The sequence below is a fragment of the Doryrhamphus excisus genome, linkage group LG18 (assembly GCF_037039965.1).
Source record: "Doryrhamphus excisus strain RoL-2023G ecotype Guam linkage group LG18, RoL_Dexc_Guam_v1.1, whole genome shotgun sequence".
Lineage (NCBI taxonomy): Eukaryota > Metazoa > Chordata > Actinopteri > Syngnathiformes > Syngnathidae > Doryrhamphus > Doryrhamphus excisus.
In genome coordinates this window covers 11,533,901-11,549,705 of record NC_136374.1, presented here as the reverse complement: position 1 = coordinate 11,549,705, position 15,805 = coordinate 11,533,901, and the positions used below count along the sequence as shown (strand labels likewise).

The following is a 15,805-nucleotide window of genomic DNA, read 5'->3' as shown; positions in this document are numbered from 1 at the left end:
TTTGACAAGTTGAGAGAGTTACGTTTGTCTTATTTTCTCTTGAGAAGGATACCCAATAGCCGAGCTGTGACGACACTTTTGATGTGTTCATTAATTAAAGTCAAAAGTGTTGTGGAAGATCAGATAACAGGCGGCGTTTTTTTAGTCCTTAAAAGGCCTCCCTGGCTTTTGAAAGCGGATTCTTTTGGTCAGCCTGAGGCCATGTGGCTTTTTTGTGTAAAGGGAGGGTGGGAGGTGGAATTACCTAATCTTGAAATGTGTGTGTTTGTTTCTTTTTTCGCCTTTGCTTTTAACCTGTGGAATAGTTTAGTTCTGTAATAGCTGATAATTACGGAATTAGTTAAATGAGTTGCGAAAACAAGCAATAAGATTACTAATAAAAATGTTTAAATGATCATAATGTTACTCTTTTAGGTAAAGAAAGGAAAAAATCACACTATCATTTGTGCATATTACGTTTTTGCCCCATTCAGGTGTGTTGTGATGGTGCCTGGCGCATGCGCAGTGAGCAGTCACCAGGTGACGATGAGCATATGAGGCTCTCATGGTTTCACTCACTGGTCGAGACTGGAGCTTTGCAGATGTCTGTGCTGGACAGGATAGACTGGAGGGTGAGTTTTAACTTTTTTTAATACGCTCAAAACCTTAGAAAATGAATTGAAAAAAAATGGAGTCTTTCTCATTGTGAATTGTTTTAGTGTAGGATAAAAAATATTTTATACTCCTAAATGACTTTTAGAATTGTTTTTAATTATAATTAATCATTTTACAGGTTAATAATGGGCTATAGAGTTATTTGACATGATAATTATACCTCATAAATACATATTTTTATACATCTTACATATTTATGCCTTTTGTGGTTATGAATAATTATATTTTATTCTACAAAGTCTCATCTGGGATGATAAATCTAATTTAATCCTTGTATATATATATTTTTAATGCAGATTTAGCCACAAATGTTATTTTAATTGCTTTAAAAAATGTGTAAAAGACACACACAAGGGAGCATTTGAGTGTGTTTCAAAACGTGAGGCCAAGCGTGAGTAAGCCCCTTTAAGTCTACCCTCTGTCCATTCTGACGTAAAATAACATTTTAATCAAGCACTTCTTCACTTAATCTCCGAACCCCAGCCGAGCATCTTGTTGTTCCCATGCATGCATGCATGCATGCATGCTGGCTCTGTAGGGTCTGCTCGGTCCGGCTGTTTCAGTGTATAATTTAATCTCACGAATTATAATCTGACGTTTGTACTCGTCCAGCCCGGTGCAAAACCCATTTAATTAATATTATAAAGTGTCACTGTAAACGTGCATCTAATTATTATAGCCTATTCACAGCAATTTAAACCTAAAAATACAAGTCTGCAGTTATAAAAAGGAGGTAATACTATTTTGATGGCTGAATTGATACATACTGAATCTTTAAAGCAGCCTTTTTTCGGACCTTGCAGAGCTCCACCAAAAATGCAAATGAGGTAAAGAAAGAAAGTAGCTTTTGGGAGGGAATGTTGCATGCCAGTTAGCCCCCCCCCCCCCCCCCCCAGGGCTTATTAGAGTTGAAACCAGGATTCTTAACCACGTCATTTGTAGAAAACAACAACGAAAAAAGTGCTATATCTGAATGCTCATTATTCAGTCATTAAACTGGAGCGTTGCATAATATTTACTGTTAATAAATGTTGTATACTTGCAGAAAAACACCCAATATGACATTAATATAGTAGTTAATTAGGCTGCAATTGTAATGTACTATGTAAATAACTAAACATATATATTATTGCATGGCTACCAATAATATATTATAAACTATCATCTTTTCATAATTCGTAAGGTAAACAAACAATGGAATAATAAACCACGTGTGCACAGCTACCTAAAACTGACTATAAAAATGTCCAAAAAAGGGTGACAAAAGCGAGTAGTTAGTGTAAAACATCCATAAAAGGCTTTTCCACTGTGTTTTTTTTTGCTCTTCTGACAACCTCCAGACGGACAGTAGTCTGATTGGCTGGGAAAAAATTGGCCAATCAGAAATGTCCCCATTCAGGTTTTCTTTTTTCTGTGACGTCACCAAGCAGGATCACGCCCACCTCCAGTCAAAACTCGAGTGACATTTTGCATATCTGCGCTGTTTTCGTCCATAAGAGGGAGTCAAGTTTTTTAAAAAGCACTGGTTGGGCCCAGTTGCTCCACAGACGCGCCGAGCCGCCACGGAGAAGAGACTTCTTTATTTTCTCTCCTTTATTAGTGGCAAAGTGGCAACGTTTCCACTTTGGCGAGGTGGCAACCAATTCCCACTCCATTAAAAAGGTCGATTTTTTTTTCAAACACAGCCTGGATTAACTCAAGCGGCTTTTTAAATTAACTTTTTCGTGTGTTTTTTTTGTAATTGTTTCGCTATGTTGTGGAAACTAGCCGACAACGTCAAGTATGAGGATGACTGCGAGGTGAGTTGAAGGACACTGGGAAAAAAGAATGATTGAGGGTGACGTTGGAAGTTTAAGTGTTGATATTAATGATGTTAAGACGTACAGGTGTGGTGACATTGTGGAAGTATGTGTTTAGATGTGGAAAAGTTTTTACAATAGCGAAAAAATTAATAACGGCTAACAACTGAGCAGGATGTCAAAATTTCCGTTTAATTGTAAATACTGTAAATTATATTTGATGACGTTTATCTATTATCCTCCATCTTCCAGGAGAGACACGACGGCAGCAGCAATGGCAACCCGCGGTTGCCTCACCTGCCAGCTGTCAGCCAACACCTCTACAGCCCGTCTCCCTCCCTCTCACACTCGGCCAGCTCGGACTTCCAACCGCCGTACTTTCCTCCCCCATACCAGCCCATCTCCTACCCGCAGTCCGGTGACCCTTACTCCCACCTGGCCGACCCGTTCAGCATCAACTCCATCCACCAGTCCTCGCCGGTGTCCAACCAGCAGCAGCAGCCGCCGTGGCCCGGTCGCCAAAGCCAGGAGGGCCTGGCTGCGCACGGCAGGAGCGGCCTGGCAAGCCAGATCCTCGGCCTGGAGGGAGGCGGTTCCTCCGGGGTGAGAAGGGAAGCCTTCCGCCGGCCGGAGCTTCTTGCACCGCATGCACACGGCATTGAGTCGTCGGTGATCGGGGAGAACATGGGCATGCATGACATGGGCCATGGGATGGAGGACGTGCAGGTCAGTGAATGTTACTTGAATAGTATTTCAAACATGGTACCCCACACTTCAAAATATTTCATAATTAAGTTGCCCAAAGTGCAGCCTGAGCACCATTTGAGGACCACCACTTAAATGTATTGTATTGTAATGTAATTATATATTTAAAATAATATATTTTTAAAAACAGCAAAATGGTGCAATGTACTGAAAAATGTTCAATTTTTTTCCTCATGAATAACAATATCTCAACTATAAATAATGTGTATGCTTGTGTACCTGCACATATCTACGAGTATTAAAAACTCAGAAAAGACAATAATTTGATATATTTATTTCTACCTTTCCAGCAAAATATTAAAAACAGCTCTCATTATGAGGCAATTGTACACCACTACTACGGCAATAATACAAATCATGAAATGTATCCACACTGATAATTATTATGCTCATAATGGCATATTGTAGAGGGCACATGTGAAAGTAAACAGTCCCATGAATGGGCCGCAGCTTATTTTTTTCTTGTCCCATTCCTTACACCAGGAACTAGCTGTACATAGGGCCCCATGGTCCATGCTATAGAATGTGGCATGCATATAGTTCTTCTGACATGAGTGGGGGTTTAGTTTCGACAAGGACCCCTGACCCCTGATTTTGAGTCCCCCAAAATTTGGAAACATTTAAATAAGGTTTTGCTATCAGTTCAATTTCAAAATAACGTCTTTTTTCTGCATGTGGCCCTCTTTAAAGAAAAAAAACACAGTTTGGACACCCTTAATACATAATATGCTTTTAATTTGAAATTGCACTTTGTTCTTTTTCTCAGCACGTAGATGACCACAGTATTATCATGGCAGATCAGACCGTTATCAAAAAAGGTGAGTGTCTAATATTAACATTATAACAAAAAAAAAAAAGACAAAAATATGCTTCCTGGGTTGTAAAAGCTGCTGTAATTACACACAACTGCTGGATAGTTACGTTAAATCCTCTGCCTTGTTGTGCATCTACACCCTCTTGGTTGATGATCCTCCATTACCTGTGAGATGCACTTAACTTAAGCTACATGTGATCCCATTTTGGGTGTGTTTGAAACAAAACAAAAGAAAAAAACTCCAACAATCTTTATGGCATCTTGCCAGAGCAGGAAATTAGGAGATGATCCCACATTGGGATGAAGGGGTGTGGCGGGGTGCAGCCTTGCATTGCATGTGAAGTTTTAGTAATTTGTTGGGACATGAACTGTTTTGATTGAGATGCTTAATTCCCGCGTGCTTTGTCATCGGGAATCTATTATACATGCTTTGAGTCAGAACCACAGCACGTTGTCTAATAACATTTTTAATCATTGACAGACTCATGTTCTGTCACTTAATGTCTTTGATGACAGATGGATAGAAGCAGAGACTGATCGATGTGGGTTTTAGATCACAAAACCTTTATACGTATACCTCGACTCAATGAGGTACGCATTACAGCATCACTTTTAAAAAGAAGAGTATAGATGTTATAAATGGTGGACCCTAACATCATGTATTGGCATACATTGTACTGTATATGTCAGAGGTCTTCAAAGTCCGGCCCAGGGGTCACATCTTTATTGTGCTGGCTTTGAATCGGCATTGGAACATTACCAAGGAATATTAGCACCACAGGGAAAATAATAGTTTTGTTGAATATTGACCCTATGACAGAATATTACTAACAAATATACCAACAGTAAAAATAGTAATAGTAGCTACGGTGTTTGTTGACATAAACCACAAATAAGAGGGGGAAATCAGACACGCTTTTATTTATGAAATTATATATGCCAACTTAGTTTTTTTAGTTTTAATAATGTTTTGGAGTGCATGAGAAAGTGAACAAAAATATATTTCTCTTTGACGACTTCTTCATTTATTAATTTGTATTATTTTTAAATTACATGTTGTAATAGCAGTAAGGACAAGGCATTTAAGGCATGAGTAGTTTTTTAAAGTGCACACAGAGGTAGATAAAGGCTGTGGATGCTGACCACTCATGATGCTACTGCTATATTGGAGGTTGCCTACAGCCACAACTGGTAAATGGCAATGTTTTGTTCTAATTGTACACTATTCAGTTTTTTACACCACGCACCCGACGATTATAAGAGGCCCGGCAGTTAACATTCAGCATTAGCATTAGCATTAGCATTAGCAATTGCCACAAACCTGAGATATTGTCTTTGGGCTTTTAACTGCGTATCAAGCAGATCATGACCCATAGTGGATAGTTTTTATTTTGTTGAATAAACAAAAAGAGTAATAATATTAAAGATATGATTTGCAAAAAGTACATTCATAATATGATAATGAACAAATAATAAAGTTCAGTCATGATGCAGGAAACCTACATAAAAAAATGCTTTAGCTAGACAGATCGGAATGTGATAGAGCCATAGTAATGACTCATCACGTCCTGTTCCCACGCTCAAGGGTATGCTGTGGGCAAACTAGGCTTTCTTTCCACTCGGGGAAAACGCGGCGGCGTCACATCACAGTCAGTCCGTCAGTCCGTCAGCGATATGTGCACCATGCAGCCTCCACATGTGACTCTTGTGATTTGTGTCTCAGTATTAGGACTGCGAGGGGGCAGGAGCCTTGATCGCGTACAGAGGACTTGTTATCAGGGGGGCATCCTTGCGGGTGAGGATGAAGAATGATATGCAGTAGCTTTGTTGTGTATTTATTTAGTGTGCTGTATTGTCCTTATGTGTCCAGTGACTGTACGTGCTGATGTAGAGGGGGGGGGATCATATCTCAGCCCTTTTATTACACTCAAAATACTGTAAACGGATATATTTATAGTGTCGATTTTTAATTAAGGATGTTGGCTGATTAGCTGATATTAGATCAGGAGTTTAATGTATGTATGTGACCCTGGGTTTGATACTTTAGTAGGCATAACAAAAATAATGCACTGTTATTACACTGTTAGTACAGTAGTTAGTATTAACCACACAATGTCGCATCCATGCATGGCAAAATACAACACTACATGTAGTATTTTTTCCCCAGTAGATAACACATGGTACATGGTCAGTGATTAGTGTTCAGTGCCCCCCTCCCATCTCCAAGCCCCGTCAGTGAGGAGTATTACAGATATGTGTTACCCCTAACATGAACCACTTTGAAGTGATGTACATAGCATTAGCTTTATTGTTGCAACTTGTCAGCTATCTTGTCGGAAGGCAAAATATTGCAATATTGCATTGCAAAATATTGCAATATTACAGTATATTGCACACTGCAAAGTTCAGCTGTGTTTGTCTTATCACAATTTTTGCGGTTACTCGGAAAAAGCTTCATATTTTGTTTCATGTATTCCATAAAGATAATATATAACTACTTCAGTCACATGATCTATTTTGTAATTATACTTTTGTAGCAAAATACAGCAACTTGTCAGTCATATTTGTGACATGTGTAAATATGAAAATACTTTTTATTTACTAGAAAAACATTTGTTTTTAATTTTTTGTTTATGAATATGATAAACATGAATCAGTCTAACCTTAAACCCCCCCGAAAATGCAGCATTTTTGTGGCAAAAAAATTAAATTTTGGGCTATTTTGTGGAATGGAGTGTATTGTAGTAAAACATTTAGAAGATGGTTAACATTCTTGTGGTTGTTTGCAGAAAAAAAGATCATACCCCCTACAATGAAACCCTTGATGTGACAATATAGCATTTTTGCTGCATCTTGTTGGCCATTTTTGTGGAATGTGTTGCTTTTTTTGTTAAGTGTGTCCCTTTGGTGATGTGTGTGCATGTCCCTGTAGCTCATGCAGGCTCAGGGACCATCAATGACCCATCCAGTTCAAAATTCCCCCAAAATCCCTTCTAAATCCAAATAAACCATGTTTAACTTTACCTTAAAAAAAAGATAATATAAATCATCATCGGCTATCAATCAAACTGACTCCTCAGCATCTCACCCGTACTGTCCTTCCTTCCTTCCTTCCTGTCAGGGCCTGTGACTCTTCCCAAAGGCAACGCACTGGGCCTCCCCTTCCAGAAGGAGTCCTTGCTGGGCATGGTTTCAAACCCCACCGAGGTGTTCTGCTCTGTCCCGGGTCGCCTCTCGCTGCTGAGCTCCACCTCCAAGTACAAAGTAACGGTTGCCGAGGTCCAGAGGCGACTTTCGCCACCAGAGTGCCTGAACGCATCACTGCTGGGCGGAGTTTTACGCAGGTCAGAGCACTAAACCTTTCAATTGTCACATAAGCTTGTCAAATAGTAAAAAGGGTGGCCTAGTGGTTAGCATGTTGGCTACACAGTCAGGAGATCCTGAAGACCTGGGTTCGATTCTCTGTGCCGTGATGATAAAAAATGAATACAAAAAATACAAATACAGAGAAATATTGTACGTGGAGAACGTCCTGAACGAGAGGGGGTTTGCATGATCTAGAAGGTGCTTGTCACTGTCGTCCTTTCATAGAGGAAAAGCCAGCTGTTTTGCAGCAAGTCAAACGCAAGATATTTTTGTGATATATATACCCAAGCTAGGCTGCATGGCGGTTGAGTGGTTAGTGCGCAGCTAAGAGACCTGGGTTCAATCCCACCCTCGGCCATCTCTGTGTGGAGTTTGCATGTTCTCCCCGTGCATGCGTGGGTTTTCTCCGGGTACTCCGGTTTCCTCCCACATTCCAAAAACATGCTAGGTTAATTGGCGACTCCAAATTGTCCATAGGTATGAATGTGAGTGTGAATGGTTGTTTGTCTATATGTGCCCTGTGATTGGCTGGCGACCAGTCCAGGGTGTACCCCGCCTCTCGCTTATAAGACAGCTGGGATAGGCTCCAGCACGCCCGCAACCGTCATGACGATAAGCGGTAGAAAATGAATGAATGAATGTTAGTGTGGATTTTTCCTCAGAGTGATACCTCACTGCAGACAATAACTACACTGATATGAGTGTTGGCAGTGAGATGACCTCTTGCCACATGTAGTGTGTGTATGAGGTTACAGTATACACTGTCCAACACCGCTGACTGGCAATTTTGTGCTTGGAGTGCACGTTTGGCTCTTCCCATGTGTCCGTGTTTAAGCATTTTTTTTTTAAAGTAGGTCATTTAGTACGGAGGAGGAGGAGGATTGTTAGTGGGGGGTGGGGGGGATGGTGAAGCAAAGGGCCACCACACATGCACGAACGCACACACACATATACACACATACCCCGAAAGACGCTGCCCATCGCTTGACCGCCACTCATGCGTAAAAAAAAAAAGCATCAAAGAGGGACTTATGTTGTGTTATTGCAGATGACACAAACGGTATGGGTGATGCCTGCTTCATTTTCTCTTGGCCTTTTGGGTAAAGTAAAGAGCTTGTTTATGTGCAATTTATTTGATATTAATAGATCCTGTGTGGGTGAGCTGGCAAGGGCTCGTCTGGCAGGTTATTTTGACCAACCATTTTTTTTTTTAATGCTCGACATCAATCAATCCCAAAAATGTTTTTCCTTTATTTTTTACATTGGTTTTTTTTTCTATTATTTCTTAATTTTTGTTACAAAACAATGTGTTCAGTATGCACTGCATGTACAACCTTTCTTTTTTTAAATGCTCGACACCAATCAATCCCAACTGTGTTTTTCCCTTTATTTTATACATTGTTTTTTTTTCTATTATTTCTTAATTTTTGTTACAAAACAATGTGTTTAGTATGCACTGCATGTACAACCTTTCTTTTTTTAAATGCTCGACACCAATCAATCCCAACTGTGTTTTTCCCTTTATTTTATACATTGTTTTTTTTCCTATTATTTTTTTATTTTTGTTACAAAAAATGTATTCAGTATGTGTTGCATGTCCAACCTTTTTTTTTTAATGCTCAACATCAACCAATCCCAACAGTGTTTTTCCCTTTATTTTTTACATATTTTTTTCCTATTATTAATTAATATTATTAATATAATATTGTAATAAAAAATATATAATATTATATAATAATATAATTTTATAATAATTATTAAAATACTATTATTTAATATTATTATTATTATTATTATTATTATTATTATTATTATTATTATTATTCCTATTACTTCTTCATTTTTGTTACAAAACAATGTGTTCTGCTGTCATAAAATACGCAGCATTACAATTTTAACATTCATAACAGCCGGACAAGTGTATAAACAAGTTAAGCACTTCAAATTAAAAGTACATTTGTGCTACTTTAGAATTTTTAGTTTCCATTGAACTTCAAATGCAATGACCTTTTTATTGTGTTTTTATCTTATTTTGTGTTAAAACTTGATTACTTTTGCTAAGTTGACAGTCACGTTAATTTGTGCATGTGTGTTGTGTCTCTGTAGAGCTAAATCGAAAAATGGCGGACGCTCGCTTAGAGAAAAACTGGACAAAATCGGGCTCAACTTGCCTGCTGGAAGACGAAAGGCGGCCAACGTCACTCTACTTACCTCACTGGTGGAAGGTAGGACATGTCACTCACTCAGCGACGTTTCTCCCTCGTCAACTGTAATTAGTCTCGGCCTAGAATGTGGCTTCAATAAAGTGAGAATGCAGGAATGTCAATCTACATGTTTCAAAAGCGCTATAAGTGCTCAGGAAAAGCCGTGCCCTTAACGCCATTCATCATTGACATTCTTAGCGATGGAACGTAAGTAGCACAGCTTTTGTCTTAACGTCGGGACTCTGTGTCCTTTTTTTTAACAGCATTGAACGACAATAGGGCTGCATTATTCCTACATTATTCCTGTACTTTTTAGAATTCTCATTCTCATCTTGTTTGTTTCTCATAATATTATGATTTTTTTTTAAATTACATATTTTAATCTGTTTTTTTGGATCTGGTGTGAGTGGTTAGTCCAAAAACATGCTAGGTTATTTGGCGACTCCAAATTGTCCATAGGTATGAATGTGAGTGTGAATGGTTGTTTGTCTATATGTGCCCTGTGATTGGCTGGTGACCAGTCCAGGGTGTACCCCGCCTCTCGCCCAAAGACAGCTGGGATAGGCTCCAGCACCCCTGCGACCGTCATGATGATAAGCAGTAGAAAATGATTGAATGTTAGTGTGGATTTTTCATCAGAGTGATACCTCACTGCAGACTTTTTCGAATTCTCATTCTCATCTTGTTTGTTTCTCATAATATTATCACATTTTTTTAAATTACATATTTTAATCTGTTTTTTTTGGAACTGGTGTGAGTGGTTAGTGCGCAGGCCCCACAGCTAGGGGACCCGGGTTTGATTCCACCCTCGGGCATCTCTGTGCGGAGTTTTTCTCCGGGTAGTCCGGTTTCCTCCCACATTCCAAAAACATGCTAGGTTAATTGGCGACTCCAAATTGTCCATAGGTATGAATGTGAGTGTGAATGGTTGTTTGTCTATATGTGCCCTGTGATTGGCTGGTGACCAGTCCAGGGTGTACCCCGCCTCACGCCCCAAGACAGCTGGGATAGGCTCCAGCACCCCCCGCGACCCTCGTGAGGATAAGCGGTAGAAAATGAATGAATGAACGACAATAGTCAGTCAATATATGTGATTGTGGCTTACCCCCCCCAAAAAGTATGCCATGCTCAATAGCACCTTCCATCTGCAAGTGTTTGGTCTGCAGTGGCTCCCCACTTTTTTTTTTCCCGAGTACCAGAATCAGCTGAACACAATCCAGTTCATTGTGTCATTCTCCTGGGGGAGTCTTGCACCACCACATGCTCTTCTCCTTTTATCGCTGCATCATCATGCATGGAGACATTTAGGAGTTTCCAGCACTTGGCAGTCGTACCTTAACCCCGACAGTAATCAACTAGCCACGGGCGACAACCCACAGTACGGTTAGACTCTTTCTTCCTGTTTTCCTTCTGATTTTGATAAACAGTCTGATGACTCCGAGAATGTCTGAATGCTGTGTGTTATTTAGGGACCTTAGTGCCTCAATCGAGCCTTGTTATCCAGTGTGCATCTTGCCAGGAGGCCCGGCTGACCTTAAAGCTTCTGAATAGGAACCCGCATCCTCCACTGTAGTGTAGGGGCCAGTAGACCCCCTTAGGCAAAACCCCTCTTCTGGCGTTTTGATTCACATGAGCCCATCATGATCATGCAATTTAAGAGGGGAACTTATTCATATCAGCTCATCTTACCTTGGAGCTAAGGGATAATATCTGGGTTCCTATGCAAGTATGGAAAAGTGTGGAATTTGATTTGATTAATTTCCAGGTCTGGAGAGCTATGGAAAATTAAATATATTCTGGCTGCTCAATACCAGATGCTCTTCTCTAGGGCAATTAGTCTCATTTGTGTTCTATGGTTATCATCACACGTCACTGGTACCCGTATGTGGTTTTAACACAGACTAAAGAAGGCTAAAGACTAAATTGTCCATAGGTATGAATGTGAGTGTGAATGGTTGTTTGTCTATATGTGCCCTGTGATTGGCTGGCGACCAGTCCAGGGTGTACCCCGCCTCTCGCCCGAAGACAGCTGGGATAGGCTCCAGCACCCCCCGCGACCCTCGTGAGGATAAGCGGTAGAAAATGAATGAATGAATGAAAATATATACATTACACTTTTATGCTCGCATTTCCATTTTATTTTTACACGTTTCAACATTATTCCTGTACTTTTTAGAATTCTCATTCTCATCTTGTTTGTTTCTCATATTATGAAATTTTTTTAAATTACATATTTTAATCTTTTTTGGAGCTGGTGTGAGTGGTTAGTCCAAAACATGCTAGGTTAATTGGCGACTCCAAATTGTCCATAGGTATGAATGTGAGTGTGAATGGTTGTTTGTCTATATGTGCACTGTGATTGGCGACCAGTCCAGGGTGTACCCCGCCTCTCGCCCGAAGACAGCTGGGATAGGCTCCAGCACCCCCGTGACCCTCGTGAGGATAAGCTGCAGAAAATAAATGGATGAATTCAAGGAAAATTATAAGCATAAAATAGTGTGTGTGTGTGGGTTATACTGTATATATGTTCTGGCCCCCCAGACAAGTGAAAATATCCCCCCCCCCCCGGGGTTAGGACTTTGACTAGGCCACTCCAAAGTCTTCATTGTGTTTTTCTTCAGCCATTCAGAGGTGGACTTGCTGGTAGGTTTTGGATGCTTGTCCTGCTTCAGTACGAAAAAAAAAAAAGTACGAAATCAGGACGCGGTCCAACACTTTGTAATACCACTCTATTTTCTGTATAGTCTGGAAAAAGTCTGTGTCATATTAACAGTGCACTCTTGAATTTGAAGCTCTTATGACGCTTTTGTTTGTTTTCTTTCTCCTCAGGTGAAGCGGTTCACTTAGCCAGAGACTTCGGTTACGTGTGTGAGACGGAGTTTCCTGCCAAGGCGATTGCAGAGTACCTGGGCAGGCCTCACGTGGAACGCAATGAGGTTAATTCACGCAAGAACATGCTCCTCGCTGCCAAGTGAGTGCCAGAGGAATTTCCCTTTTATTAGAAGACTTCTGTGTGCATCACACCCGGATTTAGCTGGAAATACTACAAAGAGTATTACGTCAAATCATAACAAGACTTGTAGTGTTGGTAAACAAATAAAGCTTTCAAATTAACCAGATGTAGTAAATCCTTGATTGCTTTTGTAATAGTTCCTCTTAAATCCTGCAGGCAAATTTGCAAGGAGTTCACCGACCTGCTGACCCAGGACCGCTCACCGCTGGGCAACTCGCGGCCGGCGCCCATCCTGGAGCCGGGCATCCAGGGATGCTTGACTCACTTCAGCCTCATCAGCCACGGATTCGGTTCACCGGCCATCTGCGCCGCAATGACGTCGCTGCAGAACTACCTGAACGAGGCCCTCAAACAGGTGGATAAGATGTACCTGAGCGCTGGCGGCGACACGGCGGGAGATGGCGGGAGCAAAGCGGCTGATAAACTGGACAAGCACCGGAAATGAGACGCTCTCCTGGGAGAATCCATTTTTGAACTCGGAGAAGCATCCTTCATGTTGCCGTATGCTTTTTTTTTTTTTTTTTTTTTGACTTTTCTACAATGGAGAGCTGTCTGTTAACATGACAAACAACTTTGGGAGACGTTGGTGGAGGACAAGAGCAGGTGTGCTGTTTTTTTTTCTTTTATTTCCCCTCAAGAGGACATCATTTCAAGATGCTGTGATCTCCCCATCCTCCTCCTCCTCCTTCTTCTCCTCCTACTCAGTGCCGTCTGGAGGCAAATCCTCTGATTTCCTGTGTCTCAACACAAGGACCACGTTTTATGAAAAAGAGACGCAATTCTTTCTGGTTTAAAAAAAGTCGAAAAAAAAATCTGATTATTGTTTGTGCTGCACCACGTCACTCACGTCAGGATGGATCCAGTGTTATTGTACTTTACTGACCTTCAGTCTGATGGGGTCCAAGAGAAACCTCGTCAGTGTTCACACAGAGGATGCTGCCATGTCTTTAAAACTAATGATGGACATCGGAATCCATTCATTCACTGATTCTTAAACTGTGATACCAGTACCATCGGTAGTACGTGGAATTATTAAAATTTGAACTAAAAATATAATTATATTAGACGATACACTACAAAAATGATGTTTAACATATACTGTAAATATTTGAGTAACTACACGTGCACAGGAAATATTTATCATGTTGAACATTCACCCTTGTCTCTTCGATTGCCATTGTTCACTCGCAATACAATTCAGGTTTAAGCCCTAAAAAGATGATTCACATATTTATTAAACACATTTAAAGCACAAAAAGTATAGCTACTCATTAATAATGTATAATAATGTCATGTAATCTATGAGTGGAGTCATGGTATAATTCCATGGTATAATTCCAGTAACAGTTTCTGATATTACCAAGTCCTTCCAAAGCCAAACAAATATATGTGTATAAGCACACAGCTATGGTGCGTTGAAGGACCTCTGGACAAACTGCGACATCTCAACTCTTGGCGAAAAAGCATTATCAGTGAATCTTAAAGACGTAAACATTGAAAAAAACAAAAATTGTCGACTTTATTGGTACATGCATGTTGTGCATTTTACTAGTATTATCACGTATCTATACAATATTACCAACGTATGAGGTGTGTACTACGAAAAACAATGACACACATTGTGTGGAAATCCATATTGTCGATTACCTGTGTTTCCATACAATTGAAATTCGAGTCGCTGAGGTTTAAATGCAATTTTTAAAAATATATTTAGGTATTAAGAAGTTTGAGAATCATTGAATGAATGTATTCATTAATTATAAATGAGTCAAGTTATTCATTTGTTTACCACGTTATATCCTCTTAGTATTTAAAAAAAAAGACAACCTAATGATGAGTTTACTTTGTGTGTTGTGAGAATGAGTGGACATATACTGTACATATTTCTTTCTGATTAGACATTAAATCCCAATATAGAATTTTATCCACCCTCCTGTCCCAGATGTAAATATTTTCTAATTTATGTTGTAATTTAATTGGCTTTTTTTGTTGTTGTTATTGTAAATATTTTTATTTTGTTTTTGTTGGTGTGTGGTTTTTATGATGACGTGTTTTATAATAAACGGGTTAGTTTTCTATTGAGTAGAAGATTAGGAAGTTGGGCGTGCTGATCATGATGATGTAAAAGATACACAAAAAAAATCAGGAAAAACTAGACGTGATGTTTTATAGCGAGACACGGTATTGTCTCGCTATTTCACTGATTGGTCATGTGTATGACCATTTTCCTTTTAATTAAACAGCAAAGTGAGGAGAAGAAAGGCTTCATTATTTGCTGTTGTGTAGTTTTTGGCCTCTGTGAAGCCAGGCAGCATCATGTGATGGACTCACAACGTTCGAGCTGTTCTAATTTTAAAAGGATACAAACCAATTGGCTCCAGGCATCATGGAAACTTTTTTTTTCTTAACTGTTCAGGTGATATTTTAAGTCACATTGTGAACTGTCAACAACAAAAAGTTAAATAAAGCTGTGATAAATTAGAAAAACACAGGCAATAAGGAAAATTGAATCGTCAAATTCACCTCTACACAACATTAGAGGGTGTCTACTTTTATTTTTTTTTTGTTTAATAAAGTTTTATAAATAGTGGTAAACAAACAACAATGATTGTTGTAGTTGCACATCATATTGTTCACCACAAACAGATTTCCCCTGCTTATTATAGATAAAAACGTATTTCAATCTGCGATTAAATGCGATTAATTCTGAGTTAATTGTGTACAATGTGATTAATCACAATCAATATTTTAATCGATATATATATAAACTTCTTGTTACACTTGAATGACAATTTAAAATGTCAACCATGTAAAAAATCTGTTCAGTAATCCGAGTTTACTAACTTCTTTTTACACTTGAAAATGTCAATATATTAATCCTTGTTCTAATGATAAAAAATGTGTTGCTGATGTTAGTGGTGTTGAGCAGCCAGATGCTCTTCTATAGTGCAATTAGTCTCATTTGCGTTCTATGGTTATCATCACACGTTACTGATACCCTTATGTGGTAGTAACACAGACTAAAGAAAGCTAAAGAAGAAGCTAAATACTTTTAGTAGTCTCCAACCAACAGGCACTAAAAAAATACATTTTTAAATAACTCAAATTTAAATAATAATAACTAATAACTATATAATAACTTTAATAATTTTTCTGTAAATGCATCGAATTTTGCATGCTACCCACTATG

At 39.2% G+C, this 15,805-nt stretch overlaps 1 protein-coding gene across 4 annotated transcripts; it reads left to right on the top strand.

Annotated features, from left to right (window-relative positions):
• Positions 1-453: 453 nt before the first annotated feature.
• Positions 454-15,741, top strand: tfap2c (transcription factor AP-2 gamma (activating enhancer binding protein 2 gamma)). 4 transcript variants are annotated; one of them, XM_078798398.1, is made up of 9 exons: positions 492-611; positions 2,422-2,453; positions 2,706-3,179; positions 3,985-4,036; positions 5,756-5,827; positions 7,154-7,376; positions 9,505-9,623; positions 12,432-12,573; positions 12,772-15,741. In XM_078798398.1, exons 1-9 carry the CDS (start codon positions 545-547, stop codon positions 13,058-13,060), a joined length of 1,470 nt encoding a protein of 489 aa, XP_078654524.1. In that variant the 5' UTR covers positions 492-544; the 3' UTR covers positions 13,061-15,741. The 4 variants fall into 4 exon arrangements, with proteins under 4 accessions (XP_057911575.1, XP_057911577.1, XP_078654524.1 ...); XM_058055592.2 differs by lacking the exon at positions 2,422-2,453 and having other exon boundaries at positions 454-611; XM_058055594.2 differs by lacking the exons at positions 2,422-2,453; positions 5,756-5,827 and having other exon boundaries at positions 454-611.
• Positions 15,742-15,805: the final 64 nt, after the last annotated feature.